General features: G+C 33.2%; 4 protein-coding genes across 8 annotated transcripts; 2 read left to right on the top strand and 2 right to left on the bottom strand.

Annotated features, from left to right (window-relative positions):
* Positions 1–2,959: 2,959 nt before the first annotated feature.
* On the bottom strand, positions 2,960–11,295 carry Hydr2 (abhydrolase domain-containing protein 2). The gene is made up of 7 exons (XM_034322914.2): positions 10,854–11,295; positions 5,518–5,690; positions 4,675–4,842; positions 3,931–4,117; positions 3,656–3,854; positions 3,424–3,574; positions 2,960–3,300 (listed from the first exon to the last, which is right to left on the bottom strand). Exons 1-7 carry the CDS (start codon positions 11,006–11,008, stop codon positions 3,131–3,133), a joined length of 1,203 nt encoding a protein of 400 aa, XP_034178805.1. The 5' UTR covers positions 11,009–11,295; the 3' UTR covers positions 2,960–3,130.
* A 222-nt stretch (positions 11,296–11,517) lies between these two features.
* On the top strand, positions 11,518–12,833 carry LOC143305290 (small lysine-rich protein 1). The gene has a single exon (XM_076688203.1). The coding sequence runs from the start codon at positions 12,444–12,446 to the stop codon at positions 12,714–12,716; it is 273 nt and encodes a 90-aa protein (XP_076544318.1). The 5' UTR covers positions 11,518–12,443; the 3' UTR covers positions 12,717–12,833.
* Positions 12,834–12,890: 57 nt separating this feature from the next.
* SMC5 (structural maintenance of chromosomes 5) lies at positions 12,891–16,947 on the bottom strand. The gene is made up of 12 exons (XM_034322912.2): positions 16,806–16,947; positions 16,412–16,739; positions 16,011–16,349; positions 15,814–15,942; positions 14,872–15,736; positions 14,669–14,798; positions 14,351–14,597; positions 13,867–14,274; positions 13,563–13,790; positions 13,290–13,469; positions 13,117–13,212; positions 12,891–13,040 (listed from the first exon to the last, which is right to left on the bottom strand). Exons 1-12 carry the CDS (start codon positions 16,862–16,864, stop codon positions 12,891–12,893), a joined length of 3,159 nt encoding a protein of 1,052 aa, XP_034178803.2. The 5' UTR covers positions 16,865–16,947.
* An 820-nt stretch (positions 16,948–17,767) lies between these two features.
* LOC117603584 (uncharacterized) lies at positions 17,768–23,818 on the top strand. Of its 5 annotated transcripts, XR_013062145.1 has the most exons (6): positions 17,768–19,234; positions 19,316–19,402; positions 19,467–19,976; positions 20,039–20,919; positions 20,977–21,063; positions 21,179–22,895. XR_013062145.1 is itself a non-coding variant. In XM_076688202.1 (5 exons), the coding sequence occupies exons 3-5, from the start codon at positions 22,449–22,451 to the stop codon at positions 23,760–23,762; spliced, it is 1,170 nt and encodes a 389-aa protein (XP_076544317.1). In that variant the 5' UTR covers positions 19,443–20,919; positions 20,977–21,063; positions 21,179–22,448; the 3' UTR covers positions 23,763–23,818. The 5 variants fall into 5 exon arrangements, 3 of the variants coding, with proteins under 3 accessions (XP_076544317.1, XP_034178810.2, XP_034178808.2); XR_013062144.1 differs by having other exon boundaries at positions 19,467–20,919; XM_076688202.1 differs by lacking the exons at positions 17,768–19,234; positions 19,316–19,402 and adding exons at positions 23,546–23,632; positions 23,697–23,818 and having other exon boundaries at positions 19,443–20,919; positions 21,179–23,465.
* Positions 23,819–24,095: the final 277 nt, after the last annotated feature.

Here is a 24,095-nt window from a genome sequence, read left to right as displayed (position 1 = left end):
CCATTTGATATTCCAAATTCCCAGGAAGCAGTGTGTAATTTGTTTCCAAGAATCGGAAGCATGTACCCATTGGTATAATTAGGCAATCTTTGGTCTTTTCTTCTGTAGTCTCATTTTGATAAAAGTAAATATATTTAGCAAAGTTAAGGTGACTCATCCCAGTTACACCAAGGATTGTGTGTATATTTTTATTTTCTTCTTTCTATTTGATATTCCAAATTCCCAGGGAGCAGTGTGTAATTTGTTTCCAAGAATCGGAAGCATGTACCCATTGGTATAATTAGGCAATCTTTGGTCTTTTCTTCTGTAGTCTCATTTTGATAAAAGTAAATGTATTTAGCAAAGTTAAAGCGACTCATCCCGGTTACACCAAGGATTGTGTGTATATTTTTATTTTCTTCTTTCCACTTGATATCCCAAATTCCCAGGGAGCAATTTGTTTCAAAGAATTGGAAGCATGTACTCATTGGTATAATTAGGCAATCCTTGGTCTTTTCTTGTATAGTCTCATTTTGATAAAAATAAATGTTTGGCAAAGTTAAGGTGACTCATCCCAGTTACATCAAGGATTGTGTGTATATTTTTATTTACAGATAGTTCAATTTAGAATTTATCCATTTTTGTTTAAATTATAGAGGGGTTTTCGTAGATTTTAAGAATGATTTTGTGCTTAACCGACGATGAGCTGTAAAAAAGGTTCAACTATTTTTGTCCTGTTTGTTTTCAACGCCACATGTTCCTCGCATGGTGAATATCCTCCAGTTATGTACACAGTGTTAATGACTTCATCTGCGTCAATAACCGAAAATATTGTAACGATGTTTAACTGATAATTAAGCATATTATAATTACGAATACATAGCACTATATCCATTTCTTCCATTAATATTCAACGTTTCCACATTTTAAAATTGAACGCTTCACGTCTCAACAAAGGATGTTTCTTTTAATGATACAAACATAATTGTTCATGTACCCATCCAAGGAGAAAATTTATTTTCAGTGCAGACAACTTATTTGTTACAAAATACAATTGCTTGGAAGTAACAAACCCTTCATTGGATAGAATACAAAAATGCTTACAACAACAATCTATTTCTAATCTATCAGTTGCGTACAATCAATGAAAAAATAATTTTACAAACTATGGTTCAAACAGATGTTTGATTTCCGATGAATGTGATAGCAGAACTGAATCTAAGGCACTTTCTGCTTTAAGCACCTCATGTTTACACAAACATACATTATGGGGTACACGTTTAAGTATAGATTTTCTATACTTGTTCATATATCAAATGAAATTATTGGTCGATAGAATAGAAATAAACACATTTTCTGTCACTCAAAAACAAGCACCCTAAACGACAGTAGTATTGCAAAGAAAATTGGTACAAAAAGTTGTCTAAATTCACAAAACTTTGTAATGTGCGCGTGTAGTAAATTCTTTTCTGTCGTTTGCAATCATTCGTTTAATTCCGTTCTTCTCTTACATTGTACATTAATATATAAATATCCGTAAGTTACCACACATATAAATTGTTCGTAACTTTATATACAATGTTAAATATACGACAGTCTGAAAATATGCTGATTAATAACGAGACGATCGTTATTCAGGGAAACTTAACTAACTATTAGTTGCACCTACGCAGAATTTACCCTACGAATAAATAACTTAAATCCGATAACTAAAATATTAAGTAACTGTTCGTTGCAAAAAGAAAACGTATAGTTGCGATATTATTGTCTTTATATGCATTTTCATGGGGGATATTCGTACGCGATAATTGAACAATATTTATAGAAAGCTAGTTTACGTTTCAAAGTATTTGGGATATTTCGATGATTTATCTTATCGTTACAATTAAGTCACATCGATTGTATGGAAACCACTTAATGAGTTTAATAATAATATTGTAATTGGACCACAACATTTTGTATCTTTTGTCACAATGATTAAAAGTGAAACAAAGTCTTAAATTTTCTGATTTTTAAAAACATCAATGTTATATTAGAGAGATAATGTTGTACAAATAACTCATTGTGGTATCGCTCGAGTCAGCTTGAAACAAAATATATATTAACTTCATTTCAACTTTAAATGCTTTGTGTATAAACTTCATTAACAAGGAAATACATATACATACTCAATCAGTTAATCAATCAATCAATCAATCAATATGTATATATGTCGAAATATATATTAAATTTAATTGATTTGAAAGAAGATGAACAAAATTTACATATGCTAAGTAATATAACCGTAGAAAAAATATATTCTTTATGTATATGTTTTCCATGTTAATAAAGTTAGTGCTACTGTTCTACTCACACAATAAATTAAATATGAATTAATGCTTGTCCTATATCATTGAACACAGGATATGTAAACCATAATTTTTCTGGAGAGAACGAATTCTATATTCTCTTTTCCGCTTTTTTAAATTTGTAACTTACAATCTTCATTGCTATTAATAATACATCATGGTTCAGAAAGTTAAATTTAAAAAGAAAATTTAATTATAAATCATTAATGCTATTAATAGCAGTAGAAATACTGTAAGTGTGGTATTTTATTAATTTAATAAGACGTCTTCTCGTTAAAAAATCAATCATCTTTTAATTTTTCTCAGTCTGTAAAGAAGAAGCGGGAATTCCTATCGTTTTTTTATTAATCCGATCAATTAGTCCAGTTTTTCTCTACGATTTTTCTATGACTTCTACGTTCCAGCATTCCCTTATCAAATTGCCCTATCAAAGATCCCTGAGTGAAAAGCGTCAATGATCAGGACATAAGATAAATAAATCATCGTCGAAGTGTTTCTGTTGTGTAAAGATGATTCTCTCCGGTTCATTCGTCAAAACTATTAATTTTGTCGAGACAGCTTCATGAAATATTGTCCACCGTTCAATCTATTTTCTCTTTGCTTAAATCCGCGATTGCAATGTACACCGTCTCACGAATCCTGAGACGATCTACACTAGAATCTCATATTTATCGTGCAGTTACTTTCTTGGTATTCGAACCATGATCAAGATCTTATAACAAGACTGTAGGATCATGTACCACACCGATTGACGGCTGAACGTTTTACTTAGGAAGTAATTATGACGATGAAGTGAAATCAGGTTAAGAGGCTTTCAGTGATTTATCTGCGTGCGCTAACGTCAGAGATCCAACGAGGGAGACCAATGTACGGTCTAACCATGTGATGGGGTTTGGATAGAGAAGACCACCTTCGTAGAATCCCAGATGTCCACCATGGGCTAATTCTATGTACACCGTATTAGGGTGGTTTTCTGAAAAAGAGACATAAATAATTTAGTAACTTTTAATGAATGAGGATTATGATTTAATTATCAAGTTTTGAACAGTATATTCTGCACCATCATGTGCTATTCAGAGGAATAATTTATACCTACTCGCATGTTCCTTTATGGGCTCTAACAACATTTCAGGTACAATGGGGTCATCCAACGCGTTGATGAATACCATGGGTGTAGTAACGTTATCCAAATAGAAAAGGCAGCTACTCCATTTGTACATTTCCTTTACAGATCTAAAGTTATGTACCTACATAACGATATTTTAAATTAATACATAAGTTTCATGGATGCATTTAGGGGGATATACGGTTATTATATTAATCCTCGCCTTCCTCGTGTAAGCTTCATCGAGTTCCGGTAACGTAGCAGCGGAAATGATATCCCGTTCATTTAAATTGTACTTTTGTTTAACTTCATCCGACAACAAAATATTCTTATGCTTTAAAATAATATTCTTCACCGATTCCGACATAATGTAGAGATAGAAGCGTCTGAAGTTTTGCCAGTTGAGCAGGAACTTTGTACCTCTATAAAGAGAAAAAGAAGTCAATGAATCGCAGGTACTACAGGTGTTTTATTCTATGAAAATTAATGAGTACTTACTCAAGGGCATTATATCCTTGGCAAATAGATATGCCACCGATTATGTTGGATATTTTATTCGATCCTCGTTCCCCTAAATACTTAGTGACGAGATTACCGCCCAAGCTAAATCCAATGCAAATTATTTTTGTGTTCGGATGCTTTTCCACCAAACTCTGTATCATCGTGTGGTAATCGTCAGTGTGTCCTGTAAAATTTACGCCGAGCCAACGTTCAATTACAAATTCAATTAACGCCTCGCCGATTATACGGCAACACGAGATCCTTGAGAGTGTCATGACCTAGGTTCTTCAAGTTAATATTATTCATGACTTTCGTGCGTAAGCGGTGTCCTTTTAGAAATCATTAAAAGGTAGGTCAAGCTATGCTGTTTTTCTTTTTTATAGAAAACGCAGCTAGGATTTTTTTCTAAAGTGGATCATAGATTTTAAAAGAAGATTTTAGAATCTGAGAATGATAAGGGGGCCAGTTTTGGGGGCAACAAAGATCCTGCGCCCGATGCAGGTTTTTGCAGTGCAACCCACAAAATTGCAATAATCGTCTAAAACAAATAATTTTGTTTTTATTATCAAACGATAAAGACTATCTCCAGGGTGTCACTGTTTACGCTCGAAAACCATGAACTCCACGAGGGACCGTGAACTGTAACTGAACTATCAAATTATTGGTTGTAACAATTTCCAGGATTACGATAGAGAATATTCTGTAAAGAGAACGATATTTAAACATACATATTTCACTTACCATATGTAAAAATTCGTGGCGCAGTAACTTTTACACTGGACAGAACACCGACGTAATTAAGTACTGCACATCTATACCCATGGCATTGCACAAAGTGTACGAAGGTTCTTATGTAAACACTTTCAGAACTGTTGCAGATCCCAGGACAAATGGCAATCGTGACATCATCTGTATCGAAATGAATGGTAAAAAATATCGTCGGACGTTGGGTGAATTTTTATCGCACCATTTATAATATGTTAAAAGTCCATTCGCGATTAATAGAGAGAGAAAGAATATAATTTTTTTATATCAGAATCATTCAAATGTAAAATACTGCAGTTAAACAATATTTTTTAATCATTCGACTTCTTTAGAATTTTTTAGAATCTTTTAAAGAATTATCTGTTTCATTGTTCCACGTTTTTAAAAATAACCAGTGTGTATAGCAGCGTGTAAATTATTCGTTGAAATTGATTCCATACATTACACCGCACAACTTTGAAGTATTTTACGTTTAAAATATTTCTAACAATGTTATAGAAATTTTTATCTACAAACGTTATTAATTAAAGTCTGCGTCAAATGTTCATTAATAGATATCGTGTTTATCAAAGTGCACTAATTAATTTTATTGACTCTATACTCGTGTTCTCCACGTTTAATCATTATTGGATTTTGATCAATTTTTATATTCCTCTCTCTATTAATTAACTGATATCTTTATTTAATGTTTATTGCGTTTTCATCAATTTTTGTATTCCTTTCTCTATTAATTAACAGATACCTCATCTGATCAATACAAAATTGATATTTTAAATGAAACAATCATTTAATTTTATACGAATGCAAAAAAGAACTGACCTTCGTAATCGTTGGTTAGAGGCTGATAAAGATCGTAGGTGAGAGTGGTCTCATCCGGAAGTGCGATGTACACTCGTTCACCAATCGGCCAAGGGCAACGGACGCGGCCAATAACACTGTGAACGATGGTTTGTACGTGGCCACTGAAACCCCATAACCTTGTTGGTTTATACCTGAAATGTGTGAACAAGTATCGTTACATCCTTGAATATCACAGACTCGAAATTGGTGTCATACAATATAACCAGTCTACAGGTGCATCATATTATAATGTACTTATTTTATGGTGTCCTATAAGAAACCAAATATGTTTTTAATTTCAAGTAAAACATTTTTCATTTTGGGGACCAGGTAACCCACATAGTCAGAGAAACCGGTCGTAAATTATTATCTTCGAGTTCACGATAGTTAATAAAGCGGGTACTCATTAACGGAGAGTAGTAAAATTTCTTTCACGAAGTAACTGTTAGTACAAAGTATAATTTTGTTTTTCGCTCGTCGAACCAGTTCTACATCGAAGTTCACAGATCTATTGTACTTCCGGAGAAAAACTACGTGAAAGTCTGTTTCTTCTTTCATCGCGAGAATATCGCAATTTTTGCTCGTGTACAGTTTGCACAGATATAGCGCGGTTGTAAAGTCTAAATATGAAATTTACAAATCATCCACGTTTTAATTTACGACTGGCCTATATCTTCAGACCAAACTTCACCAGGCAAAGATTATTAAGCGTACAATGGCTCCCAGTGGATCAGTGGAGCAACAAAGATATAAATTCAAGTACTCGTAAAATATCTGGTGTTAGTGGCACGGGGGTAGAAAACCATGTTCCTTCGAATGATTTCCATGAAAAGATTTATGGACGTCGAAAATAGGTAAATAAACTATGTTACGAGATGATGAGGGATCTTTAGGAAGGACTATTTACTTCCTCGTTGGAGAGAAGTAAACCAGGTGCAAAGTCATAGAATTTCTACCTGTAATCCATTTACATGGGTCGTCAGCGTTTTTCACCATGAATAATAAATTTGTTTTCAAGTTTCACGAGAAATAAATCAGGTCACCAGTGTGTACATAATAGAAGTGCACGCGCTTGGGGTATGAATTTTATTCATTGGTTAAATTACAGAGCAATTTAACCAGTTCATGTGAATCAGAAGGGGTTACCCTGGCGTCACTACATAACACAAAAAAAAAGAAATACTGATCGAATTGAAAAACCTTCTTCTTCTTCGAAGTCGGTTAAAAATCATAATTTCTTTGAATTTTGATGTAAAATTCTGTTTATTCTAACATTTTAAGACGACGGAAATATCTCGATACCCTTGAACTTGTTACATACAACCCGAGCCATGCAAACACGCTAAGCATGAAATCAAAGGCTTCAGGGTAGAAACACGAAAGTGGGTCAAAATGTAACATTACAATATTCGATTCTCCGAAAGTAGCTATTGTCCTAAATTCTTCGTATCGTACTTTTGTTTGTCCGTTATTTTACGGTATCTGTGATTCGCGAAATATAATGAAATTTTCTTTTTCTAGTTTACACATGTACACATTTATATCGTGGCTCGTTAACGAACCACATATGTATGTATATGTAACATCCAATGTGTTAAGCGGTTACTAAACCATTGCTTCTTACGGATAAACGAGTTTAGCAATGAATCAGAATGTAACCTTGATCTTGAGGACCACAGACCAAGCTGATGCTTTGTGAAATAATTGATAATTCTCGCACTTTTATAATTACAAAATATTCGTCTTATATCTGTGATACGACGTAAATGAAATTTACGAAGTCACGCATGAAGCGATTTTCACTTGCAACAGTTTCTCGACGAAGAAGGTGAAATCACCATTATAAGTGATTGAAATTTCCTTTAACTGGTACACTGTAAAAAGTTGTTGTTTAATCCTTTGAGGACAGAGCATTCGTAAGCTTGCAGATAGTATTGTTAATTTAAGATAAAAAGAGTAATAATTACATCCTTGAAAGAATATATTATAAATTTTTACTATCTACTCTTATAGCTTTAATGACTTCATTAATCATTATTCATAAGAATATTCGATGCTTCTTTTTTCCTTTTACCCGAGTAATTGTATTTCTTTAAAAACGTTAATAATAAGGATTCTGAAGCTGTTTAATATTTCTTGTAGTTATATTTTATATCAAAAATATAACGCAATAAGTACAGAATTACAAATCACTGTGACGATTAAGTTTGAACCCACATGTGCGTCGATCGTCCTCAAAGGGTTAACTCGTTGTAACTGGAGGGCGTAGATCTACCCTCTGTGAAATTCACTGTTCCAAGTAAAATGATCACTTATGGTAAATTGTCATAGAGAAACTCTTAATGATACACAGAAGCAAAATTGCAACCATAAGAGTGATAATTAATATTTAATTAGAGAGCTTGCTAGAGGAATCAATTTCTTCTTACTCCATTCAATTAATAATTACTGTTATACAAGTTTCTCGTCACCTTTTCCTTCAACCATACAAAAATGTATTGTTTTTCAAGCGTTTTACAAGCATTCAAAATCACAGTTGAAGTATAATCGATGAAAAATGAACGGCAAGCTTGCCGTTTTCCTTTTTACGTCGCGTTACGATAACGTGGTTCGCGAGGCAGGAAATCAAAATTAAACGATAACATTGTTATCGTAGAACGTAGAAAATTGTATTGAGAATAATGCTCGGGAAAAGCAAACTTCGCTTTGCTTGGCAGGATGAAAGCAAGCGAGGTATGAATTATTAATAAGAAAGAAGGCTAAGAAGAAATTCAAACGTCCAATTTCAATCGATGAACTGTTCCATAGGTCTGTGTTACGATTAACTCGACCATTGTTATTTGAATGATTAAAGGATAAGTTGCAAGAATGATTTCACGACGATGTTGCGAAAATTGGACTTCATTATTGATACGGAAGTAAAAGCGAAAGCAACGAGATTGCTAGGAAACTCGATAAAGTACAGGAAGTCTTTTCCATGGAGATACACTGACTGAATAGCTAGGCTATTGCTTGGTATCGATTAGTATGGCATTAATAATACCGCGAAAGGCATCTCTATTCAATCACCAGAGGTTATTAATTTACATTTATGTAAAGTGTATGAAATATTTTACTTTCATCGGGAAAGAAGTAACAAACGAATGACTTTATTAATTATTATTCATAAGAATAATATTCGATACTTCTTCTTTCCACCTTAACACTTTGAATCAACAAAGACTATTATCCGAGTAATGGTATTTCTTTAAAAGCATTAATAATAAGGATTCTAAAGCTGTTTAATGGTTCGGATATCTGTGAATATGTAAAACAAGACGTACGACGGTGAACGAAGTAGCACGCGAAATGTCTCGTTAATCATTTATAATTTTCTTCTTTTTTTCTTTGGGGTCGTCGAAACGAATACGTAGTTGGATTTAAAAAAGTGACCTTATCTTGTGTACTTACATATCAATAACCCCGAGTATTTATTTACATTTACTCGCGAAAAAATAATATATCATTAAAAGTGTTAAAATGTTATCTTATCTATTTGCGGGTACATCATATTTAATTTAATAAAACCATGCCAAAAAATCAAAATACCTTGGAATAATGGTACTATAAATTTTGAGAACGTTGTGTACTGTTGGATGCGGTCTTATGAATAATTAACCCTTTGCTGACCCAACATCTAAGGGCGTAACTAGGGGTGTAGGGAGCCTTTAAATTGTAAGATTCTAAAATTCCACAATTTCAAAACTCCAGTGTATAATATATACTGTTTATAGAACATGTTTTGCCATTTCAAAATTGCATTCCTATCAATCTCTCTTTTTTTAATCCGAAAAAATCGGAGAACCATTTAATCAAACAGGTTTATCGTTTGATAAGTTGCCCGATATTTCTAATTTATCAATTAATAATTAAAGATACTGTTGTAGGAGATACTGGAAAATTCTTTCTTCGTCACGAGATTAGCAATATTTGAATCGTTGGATGCGCTTCCCTTTTTTAATTATTACAGTCTTTCGAGATTCTTATGAAAAATTTATAACCGATAGCTGGTGAATCACCATGGCTCTAGATAAATTTTTGCCACGTTGGAAGATAACGTATTAGTCACAATCTTCCGATAAGTGTGATGCAGCCGCACCAAGGCATTTGTTACAGTGAGGTCATAGCCAAGATCAGAATCAAACTCATTATGCAATACTCTCAAAATGGAAGAAACATTCACTGTGTAATTTTTCTCGTAAGGGTTATTTAAAGATTTACTTTTAATTGCTTTAACCTCATTTCAATCTTAATTTCAATTATTCATTTCCATACGACGTATCATATTCAAATTTTTATTGTATTACATCTTCTCGTAATTATAAAAAAAAAATAAATACAAATTGCTGTGTTTATTTTTGAACATTCCGAGGGATATCAGATGGTAACGAGAAGACAAATTGGATCCATGGAAATCGGTGATGGTCCGAGAACCTTTGGCAAGTCTGAACGAAGTTTTAAACCAATGATTAACGTAATGTATACGTAAAGTGTGGTTAATTAAGGAGTTACCCCATAGTTTATTTTTAAAGAAAATTTGTTGGGGGTAATTAAAATATCTTAGGAAAATAGATCATATTTTATTGTTCTAATTCTTTGAAAAAATTTTTCAAACCTCACTTAAAATATCAAAATATTTTTTTTGGCAAGCATCATGCTGCAAACACCTGTTACTAACAATCTAAGTTGTAGGACAATCTGTGAAGTAATTAAAATATAATTTATATTATAATTAAGCCATAATTGGTCATGTAAGGTTTATCAGCCCCCACTACTGGGCCTTGAAAATTATTTTCAAAAACATATAACACGAGCTACGGGATTGGCAACATGATAAAATCGCGGATGGCTGATAATTTAAAATACGTTATAATACGTTGATACGTTCCTCGTGGCACGATTAGAACGATTGATAGGGTCATTGTCTATTAGTGAAAACTAGATCACACCCGTACTAAACGTTCATCAAAAGTAACGTCTGTTACTGACACCTTTCGCGAATTTTCGATATTGATCGGACAAAACGTTTCCGAAACAATGTCATCGTAGATGTATCGTAACGCGAGTTAATCATTAAGCATCGAAGAGAATCTGCCATGTCTATATCCTACAAAAAAGAACGTGTCTGTAGATGCATACGAAAAATATCCGGCGTCCTGGAATGCACCTAACCTCACATTCTTTGGTATCTCCAGACACCATGGAACAGGAAATATAGTTATGCATTCAAAATATGTATATATATATATATATGTATATAATGATGGATAACTTACGGTTCTCCTATGACAGGTGCAATTTTGAGAATCGTCGTGAGAAACGATTGATCCTGACAAATGATCAATGGCTTCTGCGGCGAACTGTTTACGTTTAATATCCTGAACAGGATGCACAGGATCACGGCAAATACGGCTAACAATGCCGTAGACATTTTTTTTCTCCCTTTGCTATGTGTTATGTCACAAAAATTCTATTTTCGTTGGATATTTTACGTCGACGTACCGACGCTCTGAAAAGAAAGTTCGACTGTTCGCGTTGAATCGCACGAAGCAACGAGTATATACGCTCGAAGGTTTCTGATTTGCTGATACGAAGAGAACGTGATTCTCGTGGCAAGGACTGTATGCGACTATTTCGCATTTGTTTTACCGGCACTTCTTGACGGTCGATTTGCGCGTGCCTATCAATAGTTAAGTTCGCGGAACCTCCATCTGTCCGCTCCGCTCGAAGCTCCGATACAAATTAAAGCACGGCTAAGAGCACGAACAGAAATGAAACTTGGAATATTCTGTACTGAGTATAAATGCAGTGAGAGACACAGCCCGAATGCAGGCCATGAAACACTGCCGTGGGGCCAGTTCGCATTTACTGGTATTCAGAATCCGCTAACTATTATAGGACGTGTATGTATATACGTCCACCTTTCTTCTCTTCTTTCTAACTTGTCAATTACATGTAGCGCTAGATTGACTACCTTGTATTTCAAAGAATAATTCTAGAGTTATGTTTCAACATTTTTTTTTTATTATCAGGAGTCGAATTGTACAGAGAAATATTTCCGGTTTTGAAGTAGAAGCACGTTCGAAGGTTTTCAAGATTATAAATGTTTCGCGAAAAAATCACGAAATATGCTGTCCACGTGTCATTGACCTCTTAATTTCACTGGATCACTCTTCACGAGAATACTTGATATATTGTTGAGGTCAAGGTCGTTCGATTTTTTCATGGGATCGATATACTTCGATAGTCGATTGATGCGAAAATGACTTCCGTTTCCGTATTCAAAAACCATCTCGCCAGTCGGTCGTTACTCCTACTTACTATTGTTTCGTGTTCATAAATAGAAAGACACTTTAGTTCGGTTCATTTAATTATTTATGTGTGTTATAGGAATGTTATTTATAAAAGTGTGAAGTGTTTCTAGAAAGATCAGTGGAGATTATTCGTTTCGATCGATAATCGGGAAATAACGCGTTATTTTGCAAAACAAAAGTAATTATGCACATATGTATACCGCAGTTCATCAGAGTCCATAACTGCGAAAGACCAGTTTTCGTTCTTCGCGCTTCTCCAGTGCGCATCTTTGCCCTGATTGGCGATATTCCCAAACGAAGTGGAAAGCGATTAGCAGAGAGCTCGCTGCGTTCCCCCACCATCTTCCAACCTGCGCGTCGCAGTTATGGACTCTGGTGAACCGTGGTATAGATTAATTACAAAAATATGGTTATTGATGTAACCGAAATCATGGCAACCGTTATTGAAATAACCGAGTACATAGTAACGACTTACACATACAATAAGTTCGATGATATAAGAACTACAAGTTTTCCTCTTTATGAATTACTTGTTATTCAAATAAAAAAAAAATGAGGGGTAAAAATAAGAAGAAACCCATGAAAAATAACGGTAAGAACGGGAAAAAGAGTAAAAATGGTAAAAATAATAATGGCGGGAAAAGTAAAGGTGCAAAAAAATCAAGAAAAAGTGGTGGAAAAACAAAATTCACTATGGACATCTTCAATGAAGAAGCCATGGAAAATGCTTACTACACTTGTCACAATATCATGGATGTATTAAAATGCAGAGGATTTCCTTGGCCGGAAGCTCAGAAGAAAAAGAAGAAAGGAAAGAAGAAGTAAAATTCACATGCTTCTATGACAAAGTATTCATAAAATATATTTTCTTTTTCGTATAATTATATCATATTAAACGTTCTGTAAAAATATATGAACTATGAATAATTGTATAACTCTGATTTACATACTCTAAAATTATGCAACATTATAAATATATCCTGAGGAGAACAATGATAGTTAATCATCAATAATATTCTCTTTTTCCAACGTTTTAACAACATGTTTGCAATAATCTTCGGTATTGAACTGTGTATGGTTAATCATAAACGGTCCATTAAATACACAATGCACAGTCACTGTTTTAGAATATTGTAAGTTAGGTAGCAGCTAAATAAAAAATAGATTCAATGTTATTAGTAAATTAATTAGCGTTGTATCTAGAAAAAAAAGACAATATACTAACTTTTGGAGTAAGCAAAAAATATTGCGAACTATTTGGTCTTCCAGTCATTCGTGCGAGTAAATCAAATACTCGCCTTTCGTTTACTGCATCCATACCCTGAAATAAGAATGAAAATTTATGAAATCATTAACACTAACGTGGTGCAAGGTGAAAATCAAAAGTGTTAAAGGTACCTGATTAATTTCATCTACGCATCGGAAAGGTACTCTAGTAAGTTCTTGAAGTGAAATCATATAAATAGCAGTGGTCACTGCTCTTTCTCCACCACTTTGATGATGTCTTGTCAATTCATGTAATTGATCAGTATCCCTAAACTTTACTTTGATTTTTAGGCCATACTGATCAAAATCCATCTATAAACACAAATTACTTTTATTATAACTTAACATTTCACCTATTGGAAGTCTGTCAATAGACATTTCTATCTCTATTTCACAATATCTTACGTTATTTTCTGGTTGAGCTAACGTAACTTCGCCAGCGCAATTCATTGCCGAAAAATATGAGCTAAAGTTTGAATTAATCTTGTCAACAATGCTCGAAAGAGGTTTTAGCCATTCTTCTCGCAACATATTCATCCTTTGTTGAAGTGTTTCTAAATGTTGTGTTTCTTTCTGAATGAATTCCTTCAAGTTTACGATGGTTTTTTCAATATCTTCGTATTCGCGTAATATCTACAATTAAAAGAGTTAAATATCTGCGAATAAATAGTATTAATTTATAATCTATAGTCTTGTCTATGATGCTAACGTTTTCACCATCTATATTGTTTCCCATACAAAAAACTTTTGCTTGCGCGATATTAAGTTCATTATTAAGTTCTTCAATGGTTGGTGGCAATTTATTGAAAATCTTATCCAGAGAGGCAAACCTTTCATCTGTAGGACTAATGCCATTAGTAGTTTGCAATGCTTCATTGTAAATCCTTTGTGTTTCATTTTTCATTGGATTCAATTCTAAACTAATTTGTCGTACTTTCTCCTCTTCTATCTTAAGTTTATCTCTCATATCCTGAGAATCATTTATTTTCATTCTCAGTGATCTATTTTGTAGTTTTAATATTAACTCGGTTTGTTCATTTTCTATAGTGTATTTATAATATTCCTCGAACTCTTTATTGTATGTTCTATACATTCTTAGTTGTTTGTTCAAAATATCCTGAAAAATGCATCGAAAGATATTGTTTACACGCAATACGTATAACAATAACAACATGAAATGATAATAAACAAACCTTAATTTTATTAGTATAAAGCTCTTTTATTTTATCAATACTGGTACGTTCATTTTCTAGACTTTCAATTTTCTTCTCCACCATAGATATTCTAGATTTCAAAGCTTGTACTTGTTGGAAATCCTGTTGAATCTTATTTCTACTAGCTCTATGCTCATCTAATTTTTTATTCTCTTCACACATTTGTTCTTCGATTTCTTTCATTTTATTAAGTGCATTAACTTTTTCTTTCTTTAATCTTGTCAACCTAAAATCATACTTTTATTATAAACTATTTACAGCTATAATACTATTTGATGTGTTAAATTTTGAACAAACTTTTGTTCAATGTTTGATAACTTAGATTTATCTAATACAATAGATAACATTCCATTGCTTGAAACTGATCGCATTGTAGTAGATTTCTCCCCTGTGTATTTAGATCTATTGACTGAATACGCATTATTTCCTGGAAAAAAAAAATATATATATATATACATATTAATTAACCAATTAATTGAACTGGTACACGGTTTACTTACGACTGAAGTAGTAACGTATATTGTGGGGTATAGAATCAATATTATCATCAACAAGATTTGTTCCTACGGGTATATTATTTAAATTATACATAGTTACTAAATATTTCATAATAGTGCTCGGTGTTTCAATCAGTGACGCTAAATAATGAGTAAAACCGAACTGTTTAATATGTTCTAAAGGAACATTTGGTTCCATGGAAATATGTTTCGTGGGATCAGAATGTACAGCATTTACTTGTAATTTCTGTTCGCCTCTTAAGAAATGTAATAATAAATTCATGTCTTTCTTGTTTTCGCAAACGAACGCGATTAAATCGCGATACGGAATAGTATTTTCTAAGTATTTTGCGTATGAAGCATCTTTTACATTTATGTTGAGCAATATCGGTTCGTGTATTATCCCAGAAAACTTATCGCGGTTGTCTCTTAACCAATGTACCGCTTTATATGTATCCAATGATCTCTCCCTTAATAATTGCAATCGTTTAGCATCAATATTAAGAAGTTGGAGTTCCGTTTCCTGAGCTCTGATTTCTAGATTCATACTTTCCTCTTGTTGTCTTAACGCGGAATGTTTACTTGTTAGCATGGCAATGATACTCCTATGCTTTTCTATATTGGACGATATTTCTTTTTGCTGTTTCATTAAGGTGTCCTCAGACCCAATGCCCTTTAATATCAAAGACAAATCATCCTCAAGTTTATTTTTTTGTTGCTTAACTACATCAATATCATGATCCCGTGCTTCTTCTACTTGAATTCTGTGTTTGCACGCAGTTTCGTGTTCTTTAATACCATTCTCGAATTCCAAAATATCATTCAACATTCCTTTCATCTTCGAAGTCTTAATTCTCACTTTATTATTCTGAAATATAAGATAGTTACAGGGTGCTCAAAATGCATGTTATATATTATTTTGTAATTTAAAACATATAAACTTACAACATCTGCCTGAGAGCTCTGAAGTGAGTGAATCTTTGATTTTAGTTTTTCTATTAAATCATTAATAGGTTTTATCTCTGATTCTAAAGATATTACTGTTTTACGTGCAGCTGCCATTTTGCTTTTTAACTGCAAGATCGATGTACATTTAAAGAACTTTAATATTTAAAAGTAATGAATTTTATTTTATGTTTTACCTGAAACAGTTCTGCACGTTTGTGTTCATATATCATCCATGCCTTTTTCTGCTTCAAAGATATAATTTTTTTCTTTATTAATTTCCTTTCTTTTATACTGCTAACACTTTCTTTTAGTCCTTCGTATATCTGAGATTTTGATTCTAATAATCTTTTTTTACTTGTAATCTGTGACTCCAACTGTTTATGTTCTGATCTACAGTCTATTAAGTTTGTATGATGTTCAAGTATTATAGGATCACCCACTGATCTTTCTGTATTTTCTAATAATTCTTGTGCATTCATTTTAGAAAAATCTTGAACTTTGTCTTGTGGAAGAAATTGACAAAGATTATCCACCTAAATATAAAATGAGGAATGAAGAATTTTAGATCAAATTGGCATAAGATTAATATTAATACCTGAATATCTAAGGTCTTTGTTAGATTTTGTATTTCTTTAATGTTTGAAGAATTTCCATTTAATAACCACGAAGATTTCCCCTGTATATTAAATTGTCTACAAATGACAATGTCATCCTTCTGTCCATTTGTAAGATGTATTTGAATCTTTGCTTGTTCACATCCTGCTTTAACATATTCCGCTACATGAGTTGCACGCCCAATGGTAGTAGGTTTACCACCTAATCCAAGAACAATGGCACAAACAATTGTAGATTTACCAGTACCATTAGGTCCAATAATTACATTTAAATTTCTCCCAGGTTTTAGAGAAACGCTATTATAAGTTCTGTAACAAAATAAACATTTTACATATACTGAAATGATTAATCAAATATTTTAGAATAATACTTACACGAAATTTTCTAAATACATATAGGAAATTATTCCTTTATTAATACTGTTTTTGTTCATGATGTTTGTACTGAGTTGCACCGAAGTTGGCGCACTATTACATTCACGCCGCGTAACGATAAGTGATCATTATAAACTACTTTCAGTCGGTGTCATACAAAAGCTACGTAGCTATCGCATTTAAAATGATATCAGTTCAAACAGTTTCACGTATTAGTCAGTCATACTACTGATTGCATAAACGCCAATAGGCGCGTGTTGGCGGCAAAAATACCTAACCTATTCAGCATTATCTCTTCGCCAGAAACATATACGTTTCTAGATGTGCCTTAGAGTTAATAATTTTACGCGATAATTTATTATTTAAAAAAAAGAAAATATATAAATGTATAATATACATAAAAAATTAAAATTGATGTTATGGTTGTTTCCCATATAAAATAAAATATTAAATATATTCAAACGCATTAGTAATCATATAGTTTTAAAATCATTACATTATTATAATTATTTATCCAGTTAAAATAAATTGACTTCCGTATTGAAGTTTATATATTTTTGCTTCTAATTTATAGAAATTGATTACTCTTGCAACCGTTCTTAATAAAACATTTTATTGCGTCGTGAATACTACTGACACCTTAACTCTTTCGAAATGGTTATTTTATTTAATAGAAGAAAAAATTTCAATGACAAACTGCGATATCGCGGTTAAAAAAAATAATATCTATTAACAACAGTAAGCACAGGAAGTTGATAAAATAAGCTACGCATAGTACTCATTGACGTCAAATGCTACGCTCTTAATTGAGAAAATAGCGATAGTGTATAGCTTTGAAAAAGGAATTTTTAACACTATCATAGCATTTCTTACAAGCAACAAATATTATTTTAACCTAATTTGTCGTCATTATCTATATGTTTGTAACTACAAAAACATTACTATATAACTTGATAAAAAAAACGAAAATAAAAATTGCAAATCTTCTAATAATATATCAAATTATGAATATGTATTTCAAAAAATATTTCTTCAAGTATTTCTAATAATACTTCCCAGTACATGTTGATATAAACACCTGATAAGGGTAGACAGAATCGATAAAATAGTTTACTTCGTATTAACTTTATCGATTAATTTTAATCAAGATAATGCACCTGTTATTCCCAACAATTTCTTAATATAATGTATCGCAAGCACCATCACTTTGAATACTTAACGGAAGTACTAAAACCTTCTTCCATTAGTGGATGGTATTTTCTTTTTGTTCTTTGATGCTACAACTAGATTTGCATAAAAATGATTAGATGTCTCTATTCTAACTTTATTACTTTTTCTTCGCCAGTAAAAGATACAGCCTCCAACAAGAAACTACTGTATACACTACTTGAAGAAACGTTCTCCAAATGTTCAATCAAGTACCAAAACTCGGTGAAAAGAAAATCAAAGATAAAAACGAAACATGGACATTTTTCAACGTAACAAACTACAGAACGTTAATGCGTTATTGTATTTTCATAAATATGTGCATTGGATTTTTGCATTTTAAAATTGTCTCATCGAGATACATATCAAAATTCCGTTTCACATTTTCCGCGATCTTGGTGATCATTTTCAGCATTTGTATGGTAATAGCCATATACAATGTTAATTACGTTATTGAAATCGACGAGTCCATGGTTTTACACTGCAATTTCATTTTGTTCTTGAGTCCCATGATCGTTATATGTGGCTACATTTCAAATTATTCTACCGTACGAATGATTGAGAAAGTGGAAAATGTTGCTACTCTGCTGCCACCGAAAACCATTCGCAAATTAGCCAAACTAGTGTACGCGAAGGACGTGTTGATTTTAATCCCATTTATTCTGACATTATCATCCACTCTGAAAACATTAGGATACATAATTGGCTACACCTGTTGGTACGTGTTTCTGTCGATGGTAGCGGCAAACTCATTGTACGTGAACAATGTGTACGTGTTGAAAGCTTGTTTCGAAAAAATAAATGATTCCTTGGTGAAACTGAACGAAATGGTGATCAACGAAGAGCCGCATCTTTTCAGCAGAGTATATCAATCACAGGAAAATCCTGAGTTGCTCGAACAACTGAGGAATCTTAGAAAACAACATTTAAAAATCACCGCTGCTGTCCGGTTGATTAACGAGACGTATAATATGCAAAATATCGGATCGCTTATAATGATCTTCATTGACCTCACGTTTAATGTATATTATGTGGTACTTTTTACCCAAGAGGATATCGTTACCATATGGTTTTCCAATATTAATATGTATATTATATATTATACTTTCAATTTGATTTTGATTGCTTGGACCACCGAGACGACTAAGAACCAAGCACAGAAGATTGGTTCTAATGTTCACCGAATCGTCGTGAACACTTTTGATAAACAGACGACGATCGAGGTAAGGTGAAATGACGGAAAAAATTATGAATAAAATGTCATTAATTTTAATGGATGAATTTATTAATTTGCACCTCCGTAGTTGGAATTATTCTCGTTGCAAGTACTGCAGTGTGACAGCACCTTCTCGGCGATGGGTCTCCCGATGGACGCAACCATTTTGACAAAGGTAAATTCATTTAATTTGCAATTCGAATTTAACATTTAATTTTTTCATTTTATTTTTCTTGCAGATAATGTGCTCTATTTCCACTTATGTAGTACTATTGGTACAATATCTGCTTGTAACGCCCTGTTGAGATGAAGCTCTAATGTAATGATTTTTAATTGAGTATTGTAGAAACAATTATGGTCGATTGACAAAGAGCCTGGCATAAATTATCAACTTACAGCACCAGTTTTAATCATGCTAAAAGCACACTATGCAAGAAGTTATATATTCACGTTATGCATTATCGTATTGCAATTTATTTTCTAATATCAAGAGAATCGTTCAAGCGTCTTACATCGACGATTAAACATCAGTATCCCGAGTTTATTGAAAACATGAGCAGTCTGCTCAGTTTTATAACGAAGTTTCTTTCTATTAGTCTGTCCTACAGCCAATTTTCGTGAGTAATATCAAATTTTTTCTGCTGTCACTTTTCAAGTTGCGAAATAACGATGTCTGAAGCTTGGAACATAACAGAATTAGAGAACAAGAAATGGAAACTATTTCACGCAACGGATTTCGTTTCGCTGATGTATCCTTGCCATTTCATCGCAAATATATTCGGAATTTTTCCTTTCAAATGTGACTCTTCAGGATATACCTTTTCCAGAAGTCGTGTCATTTATTCAATGATCATTTTGGCCACGTTCCTGATTCTGGTATTCTATACAGGATATGAAATTAATTTCACCACATCGCTATCCAATAATGTACCAAAAAAACTGCATCGCTATTTGTATCTTATCATGGCTGCAAGCGCTGTCTTGTTAACGTACGGTCAATATAAAGCGATACTGCGCTTTCTTCAGGAGCTCACGAAGGCGTCCACCATGGTGGCACCAAAGGACTTCAACGACATGGCGAAATTCGTTCATTCAAAGGATATTTTTGTATTTTTATTTCTTTCAAGTCACGTTTTCAATTGCGTTAAAAGTGGATACACGACTGTAACAGTGCTAAATTTGACCGCTCTATTCATGATGTTGGTGAACTTTATCATGGACATGTTCTACATTAACTCGGCGTGCGTTTTAAAAGCATGCTTCATGAAAATCAACGAAGATCTTGATAAATTACGAAAACCCGTCACCAAGAGATTTCTGCGCCACAAACAGAGGACTGCCTCGTTGCTGATGAAATTGAAGAATTTAGAGGGGAAACAGCTGCATGTCACCGACGTTCTACAATTTCTCAACAAAATATTTGTCATCCAACTCGTAGTAACAGCTGTCACGACTTTTAATAATGTTACTTTTAATTTGTACTTTAATTTATTATGGGTCAGCGGTGGGGAAAATGGTCTGAAATATTCAGGATTTTGGTACTGGCCGTATATTCCTTCTGCCATATATCATTTTTTTAAATTTGTTACGATGATTTGGGCGTGTGAAACGGCGACTAGTAAAGCTAAACAAATCCGCACTACTCTTCACGATGTCCTTAGCGAGGCGGCCGATTTGTCGGTGAAACGAGAGGTAAGCTACAAATTCATCGAATCTTAAAAGATGCTCATCAATACCATTAAATTGCAGCTGGAGCTTTTCTCGCTGCAATTACTACACTGTGACACTACATTTTCTGCGAAAATGATCGATATGAACGCGTCACTTCTTGCAGAGGTAAGATTGCCCTTTTGTCCTGTAGAGGATATAGTGAAAGAGGCAAAGCTGAGGCTAAACGCTTCAGTTTAAATTCCTCCCATTTCAATTAAATTAGAATAAAACTTTTTTGCAGATAGTGGGAGGCATCGCCATGTACCTTTTGATACTGCTCCAATTCTTATTGCATTGGGTAGCATGCGAGTTCGGACAAGAGTGAACGAAGAAATAGTTACGTGATTCTGCGTGACGCATGTGTTTCTTATCGGTTCTTTCGGCAGTTTTGCGAAAAGCACTGCTTGATGTGTCCATGCGCAAACATCTGTAACACTTGTTGGCCACTTTTTCTTTGGCTTATATATAAATCTGTACAATTGTGATGCAAAGGAATCTACCGGTTTTATTGTACGTTACCATGAAATCAGGCGCGAGATTACGGGATCCTAGTTTATGGGATGATCTGATACACTGAACGAGACCCTGGAAATCGTCATGCATAATCACTGTGCAGAAAAAACATTTTGGTCACAGTAAAGTTTTAGTGGTGCCAACGTTTTCCGTTTTAAATCTTGCAAGTATTTTCATAGCTATTAAACATTAAAAATCACAAATTTTTAGGAGTATCTGTATGGGGTTATGAATCCGTATGGGGCTAGGAAAAATTATTTGATACTTTTTAGTCCGTCTTATAAACGTGGTATATTAAAAATTTTTTTTTATTTGAATGCAATAATTATTTTCTGCTTCTTAATCCAGTGTGTGTGAAATTTCTCAGCAGATTGTAAACATTTTGATGTGATTATGACCGAGACATGTGGTAAATTTCAGGTTTATTTCAGTTTGTTCCGTATGGAACCCTAACAAACAGACAGACAAGAATGCGAGTTAATAAAGACGCTGACGAATTATTATTGGTAACAATCCAACATTACCTAATGGATAATAATAATGAACAATAATGAAAATAAAAATTACAAATCTTCTAATAATATTTCAAATTATGGATACGTATTTGAAAAATATTTCTTCAAGTATTTCTAATAATACTTCCCAGTAAATGTTGATATAAACACCAGACAAGGGAAGATAGAATCGATAAAATAGTTTACTTCGTATTAACTTTATCGATTCATTTTAATCAAGATAATGCAACTATTATTCCCAACAATTTCTTGATGCAATGTATCGCATGCACTATCACTGAAGATTTAAGACTTAACGGAACTATATAAAAACTCTTCCATTAGTGGATGATATTTCCCTTTCGTTTCTTGATGCTTCAACTAGATTTGCATAAAAATTATTAAATGTCACTATTCTAACTTTATTACTTTTTTTTCGCCAGTAAAAGAAACAGCTTTGAAGAAGAAGGTACGTTACATCTTACGTGAAAAAACGTTCTCCAAATGTTGAACCAAGTACCAAAACTCGGTGAAAAGAAAATCAGAGATAAAAACGAAACATGGATATTTTTCAACGTAACAAACTACAGAACATTAATGCGTTATTGTATTTTCATAAATACGTGCATGGGATTTTTGCGTTTTAAAATTGTCTCATCGAGAAAATCCCGTTTCTCATTTTCCGCGATCTTAGTGATCATTTTCAGCATTTGTATGGTAATAGCCATATACAATGTTAATTACGTTATTAAAACCGAAGTGCGCGCGATTTTACACTGTAATTTCATTTTGTTCGTGAGTCCTATGATCGTTATATGTGGTTACATTTCAAATCATTCTACCGTACGAATGATTGAGAAAGTGGAAAATGTGGCTACTCTGCTTCCACCGAAAACCATTCGCAAATTAGCCAAATTAGTATACACGAAGGACGCGTTGCTTTTCATCCCATTTTGTCTGATTTATCGAACCGGTGTGATGAGCCTTGGATACATAATTGGCTGCAGCTTTAATTACGTGTTGTTGTCGATGGTAGCGGCAAACTCTTTGTACGTGAACAATGTGTACGTGTTGAAAGCTTGTTTCAAAAAAATAAATGATTCCTTGGTGAAACTGAACGAAATGGTGATCAACGAAGAGCCACATCTTTTCAGCAGAGTGTATCAATCGCAAGAAAATCCTGAGTTGCTCAAACAACTAAGAAATCTTAGAAAACAACATTTAAAGATCACTGCTGCTGTCCGGTTGATTAACGAGACGTATAATATTCAAAATATCGGATCGCTTACGATGCACTTTATTCACATCACGTTTAATGTGTATCATTATGTGGTACTTTTTACTCAAGAGGATATCGTTTCCGCGTGGTTTTTCGAAAATAGTATCTATATTATATATTATACTTTCAATTTGACTTTGATTGTTTGGACCACCGAGACGACTAAGAACCAAGCACAGAAGATTGGTTCTAATGTTCACCGAATCGTCGTGAATACTTTTGATAAACAGACGACGATCGAGGTAAGGTGAAATGATGGAAAAATTATGAATAAAATGTCATTAATTTTAATGGATGAATTTATTAATTTGCACCTCCGTAGTTGGAATTATTCTCGTTGCAAGTACTGCAGTGTGACAGCACCTTCTCGGCGATGGGTCTCCCGATGGACGCAACCATTTTGACAAAGGTAAATTCATTTAATTTGCAATTCGAATTTAACATTTAATTTTTTCATTTTATTTTTCTTGCAGATAATGTGCTCTATTTCCACTTATGTAGTACTATTGGTACAATATCTGCTTGTAACGCCCTGTTGAGATGAAGCGCTAATGTAATGATTTTTAATTGATTATTGTAGAAACAATTATGGTCGATTGACGAAGAGCCTAGAATAAATTATAAACATATAGCACCACTTTCAATCATGCTAAAAGCATACTAAGCACAAGTTATTTATTTATTCACGTTATGCATTATCGCATTGTAATTTATTTCCTAATATCATGCAATTTTCTAATATCAAGAGAATCGTTCAAGCGTCCTACATCGATGATTAAACACCAGTATCTCGAGTTTATTGAAAACATGAGCAGTTTGCTCACTTTTATAACAAAGTTTTTTTCCATTAGTCAATTTTCGTGAATAACATC

The sequence above is a fragment of the Osmia lignaria genome, chromosome 4, assembly GCF_051020975.1.
Source record: "Osmia lignaria lignaria isolate PbOS001 chromosome 4, iyOsmLign1, whole genome shotgun sequence".
NCBI classification, from domain to species: domain Eukaryota; kingdom Metazoa; phylum Arthropoda; class Insecta; order Hymenoptera; family Megachilidae; genus Osmia; species Osmia lignaria.
The sequence above is the reverse complement of the archived record's forward strand: the minus strand, read 5'-3'. Positions and strand labels throughout refer to the sequence as shown.

What these genes read in the sequence shown, in the direction of transcription:
- Hydr2 (XM_034322914.2), bottom strand. Translation starts at nt 11,008, where the DNA reads ATGTCTACGGCATTGTTAGCCGTATTTGCCGTGATCCTGTGCATCCTG. An exon ending in TCTAACCAACGATTACGAAG is followed by an intron (nt 4,843 to 5,517) that starts GTCAGTTCTTTT and finishes ATTTCGATACAG; the next exon opens with ATGATGTCACGATTGCCATT. An exon ending in GCCACGAATTTTTACATATG is followed by an intron (nt 4,118 to 4,674) that starts GTAAGTGAAATA and finishes TAAATTTTACAG; the next exon opens with GACACACTGACGATTACCAC.
- LOC143305290 (XM_076688203.1), top strand. Translation starts at nt 12,444, where the DNA reads ATGAGGGGTAAAAATAAGAAGAAACCCATGAAAAATAACGGTAAGAAC.
- SMC5 (XM_034322912.2), bottom strand. Translation starts at nt 16,864, where the DNA reads ATGAACAAAAACAGTATTAATAAAGGAATAATTTCCTATATGTATTTA. An exon ending in TATACGTTACTACTTCAGTC is followed by an intron (nt 14,799 to 14,871) that starts GTAAGTAAACCG and finishes TTTTTTTTCCAG; the next exon opens with GAAATAATGCGTATTCAGTC. An exon ending in ATTTTTTGCTTACTCCAAAA is followed by an intron (nt 13,041 to 13,116) that starts GTTAGTATATTG and finishes TTTTTTATTTAG; the next exon opens with CTGCTACCTAACTTACAATA.
- LOC117603584 (XM_034322917.2), top strand. Translation starts at nt 19,897, where the DNA reads ATGTCTGAAGCTTGGAACATAACAGAATTAGAGAACAAGAAATGGAAA. An exon ending in ATTTGTCGGTGAAACGAGAG is followed by an intron (nt 20,920 to 20,976) that starts GTAAGCTACAAA and finishes ATTAAATTGCAG; the next exon opens with CTGGAGCTTTTCTCGCTGCA. An exon ending in ACGCGTCACTTCTTGCAGAG is followed by an intron (nt 21,064 to 21,178) that starts GTAAGATTGCCC and finishes ACTTTTTTGCAG; the next exon opens with ATAGTGGGAGGCATCGCCAT.